The sequence below is a fragment of the Heptranchias perlo genome, chromosome 2 (genome assembly GCF_035084215.1).
Source record: "Heptranchias perlo isolate sHepPer1 chromosome 2, sHepPer1.hap1, whole genome shotgun sequence".
NCBI lineage: Eukaryota > Metazoa > Chordata > Chondrichthyes > Hexanchiformes > Hexanchidae > Heptranchias > Heptranchias perlo.
Window position 1 is genome coordinate 59,531,108 of NC_090326.1, and position 19,216 is coordinate 59,550,323.

The following is a 19,216-nucleotide window of genomic DNA, read 5'->3' on the forward strand; positions in this document are numbered from 1 at the left end:
GACTGACCTGCTGCATATTTCTGGCATTTTATATTTTTGTACCAAATTACTTCAATCAGATGTCATGCAGCAAACACCTCAACAATGTTCTAAGGTAAAATTCACTCCTGGGACCTATAGGAAACGTCATATATTCAATCCCTTTCGTTTATAACGGAATCGACCAAATTTGGTGAGATTTTTGAAATAGGGTCCATTTGTGTCAATAAATGGCCTTTGGACTGTTTGTTATCATGGCTGAAGAATGAGAGCCATTCTCTGGGTTTCAGAGATGGAGGATGCTACCAAAGAACACTAAATTATTTATTGTCCCTCAAGTTTACCAAAAGAATAAAAAGAAATCTGAAAACAACTAATTCGTGGAACCTCACATATGTACTCACCTCACGCAGAGACCCACGCAGGCTGGTACATTTGTACACTGCATAAATGGGTACGATTGCCATTGAAGATATAGCGATACACCATCCAGTTACATTGGCCCAGTCTGGAAAGATGTAATTGTCATACTCTGGGGCTTTGAATGTTGAAATGCTGACGACCACAACAAACTTCGTTTAACAAGCAGTCAGGAAAGATAGAAAGAGAGAGAGCAGATGTTAAGTACAGACTAAAACAGCTTTTATACTTTGAGAAGGGTTTGATGAATAACTCAAACAGAGGTTGTACACAGTAAAGCCACTGATTGCTATAAATGAAAGTGATCTACTTCCATTAGTGATATAGTGTAGTATTTAACACCCCTATTTTGTGCTACAATGATGTTGAAATTCCCAAGCTCATATTTAATTCAGTCCTACATTTCAATTTATTTTTCCTTCTCTAAAGACTCAAGACTTTCTTAGTTGCACATATACCAAGTAATAGGTTGTTGAAAAAATGGGTAAAGATTTCCTTTGTAAACTAGATATAATGAATCTGTATCAGTTTCTGTATCTAGTAATTTTACTTTAGGTGGAGACACAATTTTGTAAGAGATCTGTAGTGGAGTGGGGGCATTAAGGGATGGAGGGATGACCTTCCCTCCATCATAAGGTCAGAAATGGGGATGTTCGCTGATGATTGCAGTGTTCAGTTCTATCCGCAACCCCTCAGATAATGAAGCAGTCCATGTCCGCATGCAGCAAGATCTGGACAACATCCAGGCTTGGGCTGATAAGTGGCAAGTAACATTCGCGCCAGAGACAAGTGCCAGGCAATGACCTTCTCCAACAAGAGAGAATCTAACCACCTCCCCATGACATTCAATGGCATTACCATCACCGAATCCCCCACCATCAACATCCTGGGGGTCACCATTGACCAGAAACTTAACTGGACCAGCCATATAAATACTGTGGCTACAAGAGCAGGTCAGAAGCTGGGTATTCTGTGGTGAGTGACTCACCTCCTGACTCCCCAAAACCTTTCCACCATCTACAAGGCACAAGTCAGGAGTGTGATGGAATACTCTCCACTTGCCTGGATGAGTGCAGCTCCAACATCACTCAAGAAGCTCGACACCAGCCAGGACAAAGCAGTCCGCTTGATTGGCACCCCATCTACCACCCTAAACATTCACTCCTTTCACCACCAGCGCACGGTGGCTGCAGTGTGTACCATCCACAGGATGCACTGCAGCAACTCGCCAAGGCTTCTTCGACAGCACCTCCCAAACCCGCGACCTCTACCATCTAGAAGGACAAGAGCAGCAGGGACAGGGGAACAACACCACCTGCACATTCCCCTCCAAGTCACACACCATCCCGACTTGGAAATATATCACCGTTCCTTCATCGCCGCTGGGTCAAAATCCTGGAACTCCCTTCCTAACAGCACTGTGGGAGAACCTTCACCACACTGACTGCAGCGGTTCAAGAAGGCGGCTCACCACCACCTTCTCAAGGGCAATTGGGGATGGGCAATAAATGCTGGCCTTGCCAGTGACGCCCACATCCCATGAACAAATAAAAAAAAAGGGTGAAACTTAATTGAATTAAAGCACACAGCTCATTGTAATTATTTATCACTGATCACTTTCTTTCAAAATAAAATAAAATAAAATAAAATTAGTTGGTGGAATCTACTTTACACAATATATTTGCTCAGATGACTAGTAATATCATGGAGCCGATGTTGCAACCTTCAGTGCCTGAAGTGCTAGAGCTGTAATGCTTTAAGCGCTGATGCCCTGCATCATCAGGCATGGAGGATTGAGGCCTAGTCTGCACATGATGCACTGAGTGCTGGATAATGCAAGCAGGAAATACCCAGGATGTTAGTAGCTTGTACATCAACTGTACATAAGTGGCTGGTGCACCTGAATAGCGCACCAGCTGCTCATCACCTGTTGCAAATGGGCACTGCAAGGGAGGGCCGCACAGAAAGGATGCTTTTTTTTGGCACTGATGTTCCAATAAGGCCCCCCAGCTTACCTGCTCCTGTGCAGTTTGGCCTCAAAAGGCCTATATGCTGCTATCATTTTCCTCTCCCACACTTTTAAATATTATAATGAGCTGACCTCACATTAACGTGCAGGCAGAGTTTATTTGGAGTAGTGGTCCCAGCATTGCTCTTTAAGGACCACATTAGCAGCCCCATGTTTTGCAAGGCCACAAAGAATCATCACAGTGTGGGATCATGTTTTGAATCTGTGTGTGGTACCACTGCATATCAATGGCTGCACCTATCCACATAAAAACTTATATTTTAAATTTGATTTATGAAAAATTTCTTCTATATAATGAAAGCACTGAGAAATAACAGCACAATCTGTATAAATAACACGCTCCAAGGCTATCGTTTTAATACAAAGTTTACAACTCATTGACTCAGACATAACAACTTGTTACTTCATTCCTTGTGGCTATTGACCTTGTATGTCTTTATGAATAAAGTATTGCAAATGGTGGTGATGGAGTATCCTGCATTATCAGAGGGTCCATCTACTATTTTAGCCTAAACACTTACAAGTATTAGGATGATAGAATCTGAAATGGAAGTTGAACAAAGAGAGATTGGAAACTGTAAATTGAAAAAGGCTATCTGTCACCTTTAAAAATCCAATTATATGAAGTTAAAGCAATTTTTTAATTTGATCTGAATCAATGTAAAAATGTTTGCCAATATGTATCCCAGCTGTATGTGATTCAAGAAAGAGCTGGAACAATCATGTGAATGGGATAGAATAAATTACATACATAGCATATGCAGTAATTCTAACAGAAGCACAGACAGAAAGACTGCATTCTCCACTGAGCTGAAATGGCCTCATTGCAATAGTTAAACACCTCTAAACACCCATTCAACTACCTAAAACAGTTCTGGCGTAACATAATCCATATTTATGGTGCAGATTTCAGAGTTGGGGCCTTCTTGACAATCAATTGTCTTTCTGATCTTCAATTACAAAAACATACTTAGATATAACTGGTATGGTAGCATAGTGGTTATATTACCGGAAAAGTAATCCAGAGGCCTGGACTAATAATCCAGAGAATGTGAGTTCAAATCCTACCATGGCAGTTTAAAAGAAAAATTTTGGAAATAAAAAAAGCTGGTATCAGTAACCATGAAGCTGTCAGATTGTTGTAAAAATCCAACTGGTTCATTAATATGCTTTAGGGAAGGAAACTTGCCGTCCTTACCTGAACTGGCCTATATGTGATTCGAGTCCCACACTAAGTTGACTCTTAACAGCCCTCTAAAGTGAGCAAGAAAGCCACTCAGTTGTATCACCACCTTCTCAGGGCAACTAGGATGGGCAATAAATTCCTGTCTCGCCAGTGATATCCATATCCTGAGATGAATAAAAAAATATACACTTCTATTGACTCACCAGAAGGAAACAGGGGCTGACGAACTTCCAGCACAGCCTCCAGTACAAGCCAGGTCTTTTGCCTATCATTTTCTCAATGTCATTGCTGAAACGATCAACTCCTAGAAAATAAATTTATGATCAATCTGTGAACTAAAGATTGGTTCATTTGATAGGTTTGTCACATAATGATACATCTTTGGAGGGGAGGGAACAACCGCCATGATATATAAACATCAGCTGGAAGACATGCCTTACACAATCCAAGTATTGGTATATGGATAAATGATCTAGTATGGACTTTAGACGAGGAGATCGTAAATGCATAGGCCCAGTATCCCGGCAAACATGCCCATCCAGGATCGCCGATCCTGAACCTGCAAAGTCCACAGGGTCGGGGAATTCTCTTAGGAACTTAGAAACAGGAGTAGGCCATTCAGCCCCTCAAGCCTGTTCCGACATTCAATTAGATAATGGCTGATCTGTATCTTAACTCTATTGACCTGCCTTGGTTCTGTAACCCTTAATACTCTTGCCGTACAAAAATCTATCAATCTCTTAATTTAAACACCTCATATGGGTGTCTGCACTAAGGGTGTTTACAGACTACAAACTGCAGTGGATGTTTGCTGGGCAGAGGTGGTGTTTGTTGGGGCACCTAGAGAAGCCGCCACCAGTGCCGCTTTAATCCTCTTTGTAAGTGGGCTGATACCAAAAAAAAAATTGCCTTGCTGTCTTTTGGGGACAAAACCATAGCCCAGACCTGGATCCCAGGTAGGTCCCACCTCTGTTAATTGTGCGGTGAACTAGGCATCAATCGCCCACTCAACTTATGATAGTTCGAGGAAGTTGGAACTCCCAACCTGGAAGTCCCCGCCCCCGGCCACACCCCCTCCAATGTCACTGGCCCTGTTCGGGGTTGGTGGGCGGAGGCTCTGCCCCACTATGCCAAACAGGAGCTCCAACAGAAAGACAGGACGCAGCGTATCCCAGTCCCAACCTAATTTATGTACCACTAGAGTTACTCTGGGAATGCACCAGAAAGCCCATAGATTATCGGCCGCTAGGTGAACAGGCACAGCGCCTGCATATCTCCAAACACCTCCTTACATAGGAACGGGATAGCAAAAAGTGAAGCCTGTTATTAGACTCTCACATCTAAACATTTCCAGTATTCACAGGCTAAAATGTTAACTGTTCAGTCATGGACCTGTACTATGACAAATGTATGTCTTACTGTCAAGTCCTGTATATGTGTCTTGTAGATATAATGGCCCCGATATCCCTTTCCAGTGCAGCTGGGGAATGCTCAGTACGCAGATGCAGAGGAGAGGAAAATGAGGCGGAGACCAGTGACACTGAGTCTCTGCCCCCTTTACGTCGCTCTGGGATTTCTGGGACTTTCCCTGAGAGGGGGGTGGAGTATCTGTGCATACAACAGGTACAGGGAAAAGGCAGGCATGGAAATGAGGTCCACCCCTCCTCATTTTCCTGAAGGTTCAGTGGAAAAGTATCCAGATACAGGGTTGCAGGAGAAGTCATCACTAGCCCTCGTATCTAGCCCCTCATACTAGAAGGTATGTGAGGGGCTGACAGCTAATTCCAGTAAGGATATGAGAAAGTATAGAACAAGGAATCCATTTAGGCCATCAAGCCATTCCCTGTATAGATTGCACACAATTTGCCTGTTTGTCTGCCACTGGCTACAAGAATCCAGATTCTGCAATGGGAGCTGGTTGCTGAGTTTAAACAGCCCTATATCGCTTTTTCATCAACCACAGTTGTGATAATCTAATGATACAGGGGCTTCTAGCAGGGTGTCCTTGAAAAGAGTGCAGAAAAAGAGGCATTATTCTCAGCGAGGGAGGGGACGTTACGCAGAACTTGGTATGTGACTTACTGTTCCGCTATGCTGACTACTGAGTGATCTTTAGTCCAGCAGGGTGTTATCAGGTTCATATTTAACAAAGAATGACAGATAGCGGTCAATAAACCACAGCTGTCCTACATTGTAACACTTATATTATCAAACAAAAATTAGACTAATTGACAAGAATTTCAGCTGTGTATGTTAAAGAGAAAGCTCACTGTCCCAGTCAGCATTAACTTACCGTAAAACCAGGAGACTCCAATTGTTTCTATAAGCACTCCGAACAATATGGATGTCTCTGCTGCAAACTTGTCGAGTAAAGTAAACACGTAGATGCCTCCCTAGAAACAAAAACAATCCAAGAGAGGTGACAGCAGAATATACAGTGGCGCATTTCAATGGAATGAACAACACTGCCAAGAATAAAAAAAATTCCAATTTGGAGCCAAGGATCAAACTGCACACTCTCAGATCAGGTAAAGTTTAGGGCCACAGTGACACCATGGGGGTAATCTTAACCCTTAAGAACGGGTGGGTTAGGGGCAGGTGGGCAGTAAAAATAGTTTGTTTTTGGAACAGGACCGCGTCCCGGCTTCAACTTTCAGGTTTAACCCAGGGGCATTTGGAAGCACGCACGCCACAGACTCCCAGAAGTCTGGTCTCCACTTAAAGCTGGCGGGCCGATATTTAAACGTCCAATTCAGGTAGTTGAAACACTTTAAGTAATTAACATTTTGTGGATTCTGCGACAGAAACGGATTTAACTTCTCCTGAACGTGTCTCCCATGGCTTCTGAAAAAGGCCATTGAAACAACGGCAAGCTGCAGCAAAGCTCATTTGGCTCTTTAAACCAGTGATTGACACAGCTCAATAAAAGATGAGGTATTGCAGCTGGGCACTCAGTTCTCTCAAACAAACCTTTGGCTGGGAGTTCTTTGTGTTTAGACAGAGATTTCTTTGTTGAGACTGAGAATTCTTGTGTTCAGACAAATTTACCTACATTTTGGAGCCCTTCAAACTGACAACATTAGGATGAGGAGGAGGCACATCGCCACCCGCGGCAGGCATGTTGTGCAGATCTGGGATCTGCAGGTGCATAAGGTAGGGGTGAGCCATGAGGACCTGGAGAAGAGTAGAGAGGAGACCAATGGAGGGGCCAAGGTTGCAGGAGACACTACCCACGTGAGATGGTCTACAGACAGAGCCTGAGCTTCCTGGACCTCTCTGAGGAGCAGTGCCTATGCAGGCTCAGATTGAGTCGGCAGGTGGTTGCAGACATGTGCACGCTCCTTTATGAAGATCTGCTCTCAGCTGGGCCTGGTGGCCGTGCATTGCCCCTCACAGTTACAGTCACCACTGCCCTCAATTTCTTCGCCTCCGGATCCTTACAGGGTGCCACCGGTGACATCTCCAGAGTGTCTCAGTCATTTGCACATAAATATGCATTTCAGGTGACGGAAGGCTTGTTTGCCAGGGCATCTGACTACGTGAACTTCCCCTGCGACCACAACAACCAGACTGAGAGGGCATTGGGTTTCAATTCTCTGGCTGGCTTCCCAAGGGAGAAAGGGTGCAAATGATTGCACACATATAGCAATCCGAGGACCTCCAAATGAGTCAGGACTGTTCATAAAACCAAAAGGAATATTACTCCATTAATGCACAACTGGTGTGCGATCACCAGAAGAGATTTCAGCAGGCGTGCGCCAGATTCCCTGGCAGCTGCCATGATTCCTTCATTTTGCCCGAGTCCAACATCCCAGATCTCTTCCACACACAAGACAGACTTAGGGTTGGCTCCTTGGAGAGAAAGGATACCCCCTGCAGAGTGGCTCATGAAGCCTGTGAGAAACCCCACTAATGAGGCATAGTAGAGCCACATGACCACAAGGTGTATCATTGAGCAAACCATATGCATGCTGAAGATGCGCTTCAGGTGCCTGGATAGGTCTGGGGGAGCCCTTCAGTACTCACCAGCGAGGGTGTGCAGAATAATTGTTGTGTGCTGCGTCCTGCACAACATAGCTCAGCGGAGAGGGTTATAGGTGCAGGAAGTTGAATGCGCTCATGAAGCATCTTCATTTGTCGGCAACATTGAAGAAGAGGAAGAGGATGATGAGGAAAAGGAGGATGAGGAGGAAAATGAAGATGGGGAACTCATCACCAGAGCAGTGGTGCACATTGCTGCCCGTGATGCCAGGGATTCCCTCATCTCTAACAGGTTCTCATAATGAGATGTACAAATTGAAGAGTTTGAACTACTCAGGCCGTCTGGAACACCCACTACCACCAACTCCCCCCAGTTTGCGCAAAGCAGTCCTTCAACAATGCACACACCTATTGCGCATACGCCCATTTGGTGGCATCATGTTTTGGCATTCATGATGAAGCACATGAAAGGGCGAATTCACAAAATGGACTCAATAATGGGCAAGACGTGGCAGTGGTGGTGATAATTGTTAAATTTAATGTGCCAGAACAAAAAAATATATAAATTAACATGACAGCTCGTAAAACACTCTTGTGCATGCCCTTGGTGAAATACAATACCTTACCCTTTCTGTTTCTATCACTTCTACATGGTGCATCCCCTGTGGCTTCAGCAGATGTAGTGACAGGTTGCTCAGATCCCTGCCCTGACTGCAGAGATGCTCACGGTCTACGACCTCTGGGTTTTGGAGTCTGTGAGGGCCCCGACATAGACTGTTCCACCTGCACCTGTGCAGGGGCAGACTCAGCCATCGGGAGAAGAGGCAGCATTGCATGTATTGTTTGGGGGGGCAACGGGTGAAACATGGGAGCTTCCATGCCCCTTTCATTATCATCCTTCTCCTGGGCCACAGCAGCATCATTCCCACCACTCTGCTGGCCAGCAGGCTGGTGAGCAGATGTCCCACGTCCCAAGGCCACGACTGAAGTATCTGTCTGTCTCTTTAAGGTGGCAGACATGTTGGCATCCAGAGTCCACACGGTTGTTGTCGTGGCCTGCATGGACTCATTTAAGAGCCATGCTTGAAGCGCAACGGAGGCTGCCATTCACTCCATTGTAGACATTCCCGCACTTATCTGGGCCGCCAATCCACTAGCGATGAAGTTGGACTCCTCCCTCCTCTTTGCTATTGTGGAGAGTGTGCGTGACTCATTCTCCAATACCATGGTAAAGGGCAGTTGTACCTCGAACATTCTCATTCTCAAAGATGGCCCCCTGGGTCCAGCTGAGCAGAGTTTGGAGAGGAGTGCATCCTCCGACTGGACTCTCTACAGCTGCCCCTGCCACCAGTGTCTGCTCGTGCTTACTTGTGAGTGGTAAATCACCAGGTGACAACCCAACTAGCTGTCTAACAGGACCCACCAAGGTGTGAGTATCAGCACTGGTGCATGGCTGGATGTCCTGTGACAGTCAACCTTCAGAAGGGATAAGCTCCTCTGAGGAATCGGTTTCTTCTGTTGCTGCTCTTTCCTCTTGAAGGCGTGAAGGCCCTGGAAGACAACAGAAGCTGATTAATTATTCATTGGAAAAGTGACAATCTTTCCAATGACCATACTGAGGTCTGGATCAGTTCAATCATTGAAAAAACAATTCATCACGTGTGTGAAGGATGTTAGAGTTCTGTCAACAGCCATCTGCGGGTTGCCAGATGAGATTAAGGCAACATTTGACCGAGTGTGGCACCAAGGAGCCCTAGTAAAATTGAAGTCAATGGGAATTGGGGGAAAACTCTCCAGTGGCTGGTGTCATACCTGGCACAAAGGAAGATGGTAGTGGTTGTTGGAGGCCAATCATCTCAGCCCCAGGACATTGCTGCAGGAGTTCCTCAGGGCAGTGTCCTAGGCCCAACCATCTTCAGCTGCTTCATCAATGACTTTCCCTCCATCATAAGGTCAGAAATGGGGATGTTCGCTGATGATTGCACGGTGTTCAGTTCCATTCACAACCCCTCAGATAATGAAGCAGTCCGGGCCCGCATGCAGCAAGACCAGGACAACATCCAGGCTTGGGCTCATAAGTAGCAAGTAACATTCGCGCCAGACAAGTGCCAGGCAATGATCATCTCCAACAAGAGAGAGTCTAACCACCTCCCCTTGACATTCAACGGCATTACCATCGCCGAATCCCCCACCATCAACATCCTGGGGGTCACCATTGACCAGAAACTTAACTGGACCAGGCACATAAATACTGTGGCTACAAGAGCAGGTCAGAGGCTGGGTATTCTGCGGCGAGTGACTCATCTCCTGACTCCCCAAGGCCTTTCCACCATCTACAAGGCACAAGTCAGGAGTGTGATGGAATACTCTCCACTTGCCTGGATGAGTGCAGCTCCAACAACACTCAAGAAGCTCGACACCATCCAGGACAAAGCAACCAGCTTGATTGGCACCCCATCCACCACCCTAAACATTCACTCCCTTCACCACCGGTGTACTGTGGCTGCAGTGTGTACCATCTACAGGATGCACTGCAGCAACTCACCAAGGCTTCTTCGGCAGCACCCCCACGACCTCAACTACCTAGAAGGACAAGGGCAGCAGGCACATGGGAACAACACCACCTACACGTTCCCCTCCAAGTCACACACCATCCCGACTTGGAAATATATCGCCGTTCCTTCATCGTCGCTGGGTCAAAATCCTGGAACTCCCTACCTAACAGCACTGTGGGAGAACCTTCACCACACGGACTGCAGCGGTTCAAGAAGGTGGCTCACTACCACCTTCTCAAGGGCAATTAGGGATGGGCAATAAATGCTGGCCTTGCCAGCGACGCCCACATCCCTTGAATGAATTTTTAAAAAGGTCTCTCCATCTCCTACGGATGGGCAAGCTACCGATCTCCATGGCCCCCTCCTCTGCATCTGTCAGCTGGACTATTTGTGGAGATCCACCTCTATTCCTCGTCCTCTCTCTTGCATTTTGCGCTGTCTTTTCCTACAAGGTTTGAAAGAACAGATCTTTGAGTGACTGAAGGTGATGTATTCACCTGATGGATGCAGTACTTTGGGTGAGGCTGACAATGAAACACATGCATCAGAGGGTGACTATCAGACAGATGCATCACATTGCATCAGGATTGGGGTGAGTGGCAGTGGTGTATGCGCAAATGGGGAGGTGAGGAAGTGCATAGAAAGTGAGGTTAAGAACATAACAACATAAGAAATAGGAACAGGAGTAGGCTATACGGCCCCTCGAGCCTGCTCCGCCATTCGATAAGATCATGGCTGATCTTCGACCTCAACTCCACTTTCCCACCCGATCCCCATATCCCTTGATTCCCCTGGAGTCCAAAAATCTATCGATCTCAGTCTTGAATATACTCAATGACTGAGCATCCACAGCCCTCTCGGGTAGAGAATTCCAAAGATTCACAACTCTCTGAGTGAAGAAATTCCTCCTCACCTCAGTCCTAAATGTCTGACTCCTCATCCTGAGACAATGTCCCCTTGTTCTAGACACTCCAGCCAGGGGAAACAACCTCTCAGCATCCACCTGTCAAGCCCTCTTAGAATCTTATATGTTTCAATGAGATCACCTCTCATTCTTCTAAACTCCAGAAAATTTAGGCCCATTCTACTCAATCTTTCCTCATAGCACAATCCTCTCATCCCAGGAATTAATCTAGTGAACCTTCATTGTACCACCTCTAAGGCAAGTATATCCTTCCTTAGGTAAGGAGACCAAAACTGTACACAGTACTCCAGGTGAGGTCTCACCAAAGCCCTGTACAATTGCAGCCAGACTTCCTTACTCTTGTACTCCAACCCCTGTGCAATAAAGGCCAACATACCATTTGCCTTCCTAATTGCTTGCTGTACCTGTATGTTAACTTTCTGTGTTTCATTTACAAGGACACCCAAATCCCTCTGGACACCATCATTTCATAGTTTCTCACCATTTAAAAAATATTTTGTTTTTCTATTTTTCCTACCAAAATGAATAACCTCACACTTCCCCACATTACACTCCATCTGCTACCTTCTTGCCCACTCACTTAACCTGTCTATATCCCTTTGCAGACTCTTTGCATCCTCCTCACAGCTTACTTTCCCACCTAGCTTTGCATCATCAGCAAACTTGGATACATTACACTCGGTCCCTTCATCTAAGTCATTAATATAGATTGTAACTAGCTGAGGCCTAAGCACCGATCTCTGCGGCACCCCACTAGTTACAACCTGTTTATTCCTACTCTCTGTTTTCTGTCCGTTAACCAATCCTCAATCCATGCTAATATATCACCCCCAATCCCATGAGCCCTAATCTTGTGTAACAACCTCTTGTGTTAATTGATGCTGAAACTTAAGTGGATGTGAGGAGTGATGCGATGGAGTAGGCTTGCCAACACAAGAGTGAGAAGTGTGGTGTTGCATTTCACAGGATGTGGGTGAATCAGTAAATGTAGTCACTTTTCCTGACCTGGTTAGGTCATTAAACTGCTTTCTGCATTGCAGCCAAGACCTGGGCACCGTGGTCGTGCTGCTCACCTCTCCTGGCACCTCCAGGTACGCCTTCTGGGTGGCAGAACTGGGTTTCTTCCTCCCATCGCTTGGGTAAATTATCTCCCCCCTGCTTCTCACTGCACCCAACTGTACTTCCAGTGAACCATCAGTAAATCTAGGGGCAGCCTTTACTCTCGTGGACTCCATTTCTCATTTCTCATTTCTCCTTCAAAATCCATTCTTGGACAGGCCCTTTAAATAGCGGGCTTCAAATCTCATCATTTGGGTGTGGAGTAGGTCCGCTGTGCAGCTTGGAGATGTGAAACCTGGAAGCAAAAGTAATTGTCTGCAATCGAGACAATTTAAACACGCTCACTTTGCTTCCGGGTTCCCCAAGACAAATCCACCCACCCGCTGACTGCCCGTCACCATGTTAAAATCATGGCCCATAATTCACCTAAACTTTCCCATTCTTCTAATACTTTCAGAGTCAATTTTTCCTAAACAATGAGCAGTACGTTTACCACCAGAGGAGCTCCAGTCAACCCTTACTTTGAAAATGATTTTTAATTGAAAGTGACCTACGTTAGTCACACAGAAGAGAGACACCAGAAAGGTAATTGCAATTAAGAAGAGTGTGAAGGTCTCTCTGTGGTTTCGCAGGAATTTGAATTCATCAATCAGCCCAGTGATGACAGATTCCATGCCACCCATCTGTAGGACAAGAACAGACAGTTAGAAAGCAGAAAAATACAGCCTTTTCCAAGCAGCACTAATGATTATTATACATATTATTTAATTACTAATACAATTGTTGCAGCCCAACATGTATTTACGGCTGTCACTCAGATCCACTTCTAAATGCTTGAACTTGACCATTACACAGCTGAGGCCCTGACTACTTCAATGACCCGCACTTCCCCAGCCTCCCTCCAACTACAAGGCAGCACGATCACTGCAAGAAAATGGAAAACAAAGGAGGACAGGTTCAGGCTCCAAAAAAAGGAAAGGGAAGGGAAAAAAGTTAAGGTAACTTAAGTAAAATGATTGGGAGAAGAACGTTGCAGAGAGAGAGAGGAAAAAGTGGCAGCTAAAGGAAAGAGAAAAAGCTCAATAAAAAACAGAGAGAGAATACTACAGAAAGATGACCGCAAAGTGTGACAGGAAAAGAGTTGCAGGAGAGAAAAGAAAAATGAGTGAGGGGAGAGAATAAAGAAGTCAAGGAGAGAAAATTAAAAATAGCTACGAAATAGTAAGAAAGTTGGGGAAGGGTGAAATAAAAGGCAAGAGAGAAGCCAAAGGAAAATAAAAGAGAAAGGGTGATGGGAGACAATAAAAAACTCTGTTGGTTCTTGTTGAAGCCATTAATCTGGAATTTTTCCCATCATGGTTCCCATGGTTTTACTTAATGTACAGAAGGTATAGAGGGCTTGATCAGGGAGCATTTTTATTGCTCAACTTCATCAGATAAAACAGTTCATAGGATCATTGGAACTTAAGAAGTCACAGGATGCCAATACAATTGATGAGATAGCTATGAGCACAACATGGGACAGAATGATATTGATGGCTCTACTCAATAGCTCCGAGGAAATTCTGGCTAAGTCTTTTTCGCTCATTAAAGAATACCTGTTAGATTAATATGCACAACAGTCAGCATGACTATTTTACTACTGGGAAACTGGACTTTTAGCTCTTGTTGCTCATGTATTTCTGACATGCTGTGCAGGTCACAGAGGGCTGCAAGCTTTGAGAACCTAGCCCTTGTATCATTGGGCGTGTTTTCGTCGTAATGATTAATAAAAAGTTGATCTGTTTGTTTCATTGACCTCCAACATATAACATTGAATGCACTCACTGCGCTGTCAAGTCCCAGTGTCAGAAGCATGATGAAAAAGATGACCGACCAAACTGATGAACCAGGAAGAGTGGCAATAGCTTCTGGGTAAATGATGAAGACCAATCCGGCTTCTGCGAACATAAAGAAGTAGTTTTCCAATTAAAAATATTTGTCACCTGTTTATTTACATTTGTAGGTTTAAAAGCTATTTGGCAGGGGTACTAGCTGATGCATGAGTTAACATCCAGACCTTCCACCGGTGGGACATGAGTTGGAATCTAATCTAGGCAGGTGGGATGAAAATGTTCCCTGACTGATGGCTGTAAACCAATGTAAAATAACTTTCAGCAGTTTTAAACAAGATCCTATTCAGCGTGAGCCACAGTACAGAGCTATTTTTAATTTGGTACTAATTTACTAACCTCAGAAGACCACCCCCCTACTGCACCATTTTCCAATTTTCCATTGTAACCATCTTTGTGGCTTCTCTGAGTGAGATGGTCATTGTGGGAAATTGGAAAATGCCACGATGGTGCAGTAGGGGTAGTGTTAAATATCTTTGGAGAAGATGTTATGGGAGATTTTCTTGGGTCTGTGCCCTGGCACACTGGATCGCCTGGGTGTAGCAAATATAGGAAGATTGGGCAGCTTGGATTGCACACTTGTAAAGGAATTGCCCAATTTTCCTCCATTAATTTAAATGTTAAGCTCAGTATAACTCAGCACCTTCATGGCAGCAAATTGTTTGAAAAAACAAAAAGAAATCAATATTTATTAACTTCATGAAAAATTAATTTTACAACTAGAAAATGGTGTGTAATCATTCCAGTGATTTGCTCATCTGTGGATTTGAGCTCCTTAAAACAAACATTGATAATTTTCTGTTTGTGACTTAGTCACCTGTAAGTTGTGATCTCATTCTCACTCATTTCATAAGTAGATTTTCTCACAGATTAACATTATAGGATTCTTCACCTGCAAAGAGAATGGTGAAACTGCAGTGAACTGACTCAAGTGCTTTTTTGCATACAGCTATTTGGTATATGCTAGGATAAGTGAAGGGGCAGACTGAGCAAAATCAGCTCTGTGAGCTCACCTCCAGTGGCCACGTCCTCCAGAGCCACTCCATGACGCTTTGACATGTAGCCCAAGAAAGAGAAGACAACAAAACCAGAGAAGAAGCTTGTCACGGAGTTGACGGAACTTGTAATAATGGCGTCCCTGAAAACAAAAGACAGAGTCAAATACAGTTAGAATCTTGGGGGGTGGGGGAAGGGAGGAATTATGGGCTATCCATGATGTGTAGACTTGCACAGATTTTATGGGGCATAATTTGAAATGGTGGCGGGTTGGCAGTGAGGGGGCAAACCCGAATAAAAAAAACTTACCGTTTCCGACGCGATCGCAATGTAATTGATGGTGATTAAAGTTCTTTCCAGGTTTCGCACCCAGCAGCCAGCCTGATTGACAGGCTGGCTGCCGACAGGAGCTGCAATGCCGGGTTGGGGGGGTGGGGGGGAGAGAAAGAGATAGAGCGAGATGTCATCCGGCATTGGAATGGAAGTTCATGGGGTGGGGGGGGGGGGGGGGGAAGAATTGGAGATCGGGGGGTAGAGGGGAAGATCGGGGGGGCGCTAGAGGGGAAGATCGGGGGGGGGGGTAGAGGGGAAGATCTGGGGGGTAGAGGGGAAGATCGGGGGGGTAGAGGGGAAGATCGGGGGGGTAGAGGGGAAGATCGGGGGGGTAGAATTGGAGGATCAGAGGAGGAGAGGGGAAGATCGGGGGGGTAGAGGGGAAGATTGAGGGAGGAAAGGGGAAGATCGGGGGAGAGGGGAAGATCGGGGGAGAGGGGAAGATCGGGGGAGAGGGGAAGATCGGGGGAGAGGGGAAGATCGGGGGAGAGGGGAAGATCGGGGGAGAGGGGAAGATCGGGGGAGAGGGGAAGATCGGGGGAGAGGGGAAGATCGGGGGAGAGGGGAAGATTGGTGGGGGAGAGGGGAAGATCTGGGGGAGGGGAAGATCGGTGAGGGAGAGGGGAAGATCTGTGAGGGAGAGGGGAAGATCGGGGGGAGGGGAAGATCGGTGGGGGAGAGGGGAAGATCGAGGGGGTAGAGGGGAAGATCAGGGGGAGGAGAATTTCAGGGGGAGAAGGGATGATCGGGGGGAGGGGAGAGGGGAAGATCGGGGGAGGAGAGGGGAAGATCGGGGGAGGAGAGGGGAAGATCTGGGAGGGAGAGGGGAAGATCGGGGGGAGAGGGGAAGATCGGGGGGAGAGGGGAAGATCGGGGGGAGAGGGGAAGATCGGGGGAAGAGGGGAAGATCGGGGGAAGAGGGGAAGATCGGGGGAGAGGGGAAGATCGGGGGAGAGGGGAAGATTGGTGGGGGAGAGGGGAAGATCTGGGGGAGGGGAAGATCGGTGAGGGAGAGGGGAAGATCTGTGAGGGAGAGGGGAAGATCGGGGGGAGGGGAAGATCGGTGGGGGAGAGGGGAAGATCGAGGGGGTAGAGGGGAAGATCAGGGGGAGGAGAATTTCAGGGGGAGAAGGGATGATCGGGGGGAGGGGAGAGGGGAAGATCGGGGGAGGAGAGGGGAAGATCGGGGGAGGAGAGGGGAAGATCTGGGAGGGAGAGGGGAAGATCGGGGGAGGAGAGGGGAAGATCTGGGAGGGAGAGGGGAAGATCGGGGGGAGAGGGGAAGATCGGGGGGAGAGGGGAAGATCGGGGGGAGAGGGGAAGATCGGGGGAAGAGGGGAAGATCGGGGGGAGGGAAAGTTCAGGGGGAGAAGGGAAGATCGGGGAGGAGAAGGGAAGATCGGGGAGGAGAAGGGAAGATCGGGGGGGAGAGGGGAAGATTGGGGGGACATCGGGGGGGTGAAGAGAGGGAGATTGGGGGGTCATCGGGGGTTAGAGGGGGACGTCGGGGGTTGAAGGGGGGGACATCGGTGGGACATCGGGAGTGGGGGGAAGAGGGAGAGATTGGAGAGGGAGACAACGGACATCGAAGCAGGGTGGAAACGTAGGTTGATTTTGTGTTTTAACTTTGTGCAATGGCTTGTTATTTAATTTATTTAGTTTCTTTTCGCCTGATCCGGCCCTTCACGTCTGGTTTCACCAGGTGTGAATCAGAAGCCGTGGGAAAGCCACCCAGGTAAGTTAAAAATCGTTCTAACTACCTAATATGTCACAAGTAAAGTACCTTAAGTACCTCAAAGAGGTACATTTGGTTTTTTAACTATCATCACGCCGGCTTTAATTGCCGGCGGGATTTCCGGATTCGGGACGCCCGCGCGCACACAGGTGTGTCTGTGGAAAACTCGGAAGTCGGCAGATTGGAGCCAGCTTCCGAACCTGCTCTGCATTTCTGCAATTTTCGCAGCCCCCCCCCCCCCGCCCCCGCCCCCGCCCCCAACGCACCCGCAATTTAGGTTTAAAATTGAGCCCATGAAGTAAGCATCTGTGTGGGATGTGCCAGTTAGAGCAAACAATACATGGCTTCCGTCTAAGGTTGGAAAAGTACCAAGCGGTTTGGATTCCATTCTTGCAGGTCTAGGCAAGACTTCCTCCACTAATTCCACAACATACTCCAAAAAGCGGCGGATAGACTGATACAAGAAAGAAGATGGGGGTACAGCAAACCCACTCTAGGTGCCATAAAACTAGCAACTCAAAACAATAGTGCCCAGACTAGGTGGAGCAGTCCCTTTGTTTCACCTCCCCTCCCTTCCTCTCCCTGCAAATGAAAAATCCAGATCCAGAATCAAGTAACAGTACTATATTAGTGTATACAAATGTATTACTGACACATTTGAGCCAATAATGAGATGGTCCCTGCCACTGCATTGATTCACATCAGGCCCCCCCATATTATTGAGCACAGAGGTCTGAGGCCTAGCCTGCGCTTGATGCACCAAATTGACTCTAGGGGAATGGACTCTAGGGGAATCAAGGGATATGGGGATCGGGCAGGAAAGTGGAGTTGAGGTTGAAGATCAGCCATGATCTGATTGAATGGTGGAGCAGGCTCGAAGGGCCATATGGCCTATTCCTGTTCCTAGTTCTTATGTTGACAACTTTATTCAGAGTGGCTAGAAAGATGGCTGGTGAGGGGCAGAAAAGTTGATGCACAGAAGAAGAACAGCAACTTGGATTTAAATAATCCCTTTCATGTACTCAGGATGTCCCAAAGTGCTTTACAAATGAATTACTTTTGAAGTGTAGTTACTGTTGATTTGTAAACAAATACATAAGGGGTGTTCTTCTGAGGTTGAGGTTAAGGCAAATTCTGGAAATAAATATTTTGGATGCAATGTGAACAACATTGCAAATGAGTTCATGAAGATTTCTTCCATTCAGTGTTTCTAGTTAAATCATAAACACTTGGAACATAAGAAATAGGAACAGGAGTAGGCCATAAAGCCCCTCGAGCCTGCTCCACCATTCAATCAGATCATGGCTGATCTTCAACCTCAACTCCACTTTCCCGCCCTATCCCCATAGCCCTCGATTCCCTTTGTGTCCAAAAATCTATCGATCTCAATCTTCAATTTACTCAATGACCTAGCATCCACAACGCTCTAGGGTAAAGAATACCAAAGATTCACAACCCTCTGAGTGAAGAAATTTCTCCTCATCTCGGTCGTAAATGGCTGACCCCTTATCCTGAGACTATGAGCTCTAGTTCTAGACTTTCCCGCCAGGGGAAAGAGCCTCTCAGCATCTACCCTGTCATGTCCCCAAAAATTTTATACGTTTCAATGAAATCACCTCTCATTCTTCTCAACTCCAGAGAATGTAGGCCCAGTTTACTCAATCTCTCCTCATAGGACAACCCTCTCATTCCTAGGAATCAATCTAGTGAACCTTCGATGCACCCCCTCTAAGGTAAGTATATCCTTCCTTAGGTAAAGAGACCAAAACTGTACACAGTACTCCAGGTGTGGTCTCACCAGAGCCCGATATAATTACAGCAAGACCTCCTTACTTTTATACTCCAACCCTCTTGCAATAAAGGCTAACATACCATTTGCCTTCCTGAATACCAGCCTTTCTTAGTCTCTCACCTTTTAAAAAATATGCTGCTTTTCTATTCTTCCTACCAAAGTGGATAATTTCACATTTCCCCACATTATACTCCATCTGCTACCTTCCTGCCCACTCATTTAACCTGTCTATATCCCTTTGCAGCCTCTTTGCGTCCTCCTCAGAGCTTACTTTCCCACCTAGCTTTGTATCATCGGCAAACTTGGATACAATTACACTCGGTCCCCTCATCTA

At 46.4% G+C, this 19,216-nt stretch overlaps 1 protein-coding gene across 1 annotated transcript in view; it reads right to left on the reverse strand.

Moving 5' to 3' along the window:
* slc6a3 (solute carrier family 6 member 3) overlaps positions 1-19,216 on the reverse strand; it is a 58,933-nt gene that overhangs the window by 10,084 nt on the left and 29,633 nt on the right. Inside the window, exons 7-12 of the mRNA XM_067997771.1 lie at positions 15,040-15,164; positions 13,962-14,074; positions 12,689-12,817; positions 5,908-6,007; positions 3,818-3,918; positions 384-551 (exon numbers count right to left, since the gene is read on the reverse strand). Of these exons, the coding sequence (XP_067853872.1) occupies positions 384-551; positions 3,818-3,918; positions 5,908-6,007; positions 12,689-12,817; positions 13,962-14,074; positions 15,040-15,164 (736 nt within the window). The remainder of the gene's footprint in view (positions 1-383; positions 552-3,817; positions 3,919-5,907; positions 6,008-12,688; positions 12,818-13,961; positions 14,075-15,039; positions 15,165-19,216) is intronic.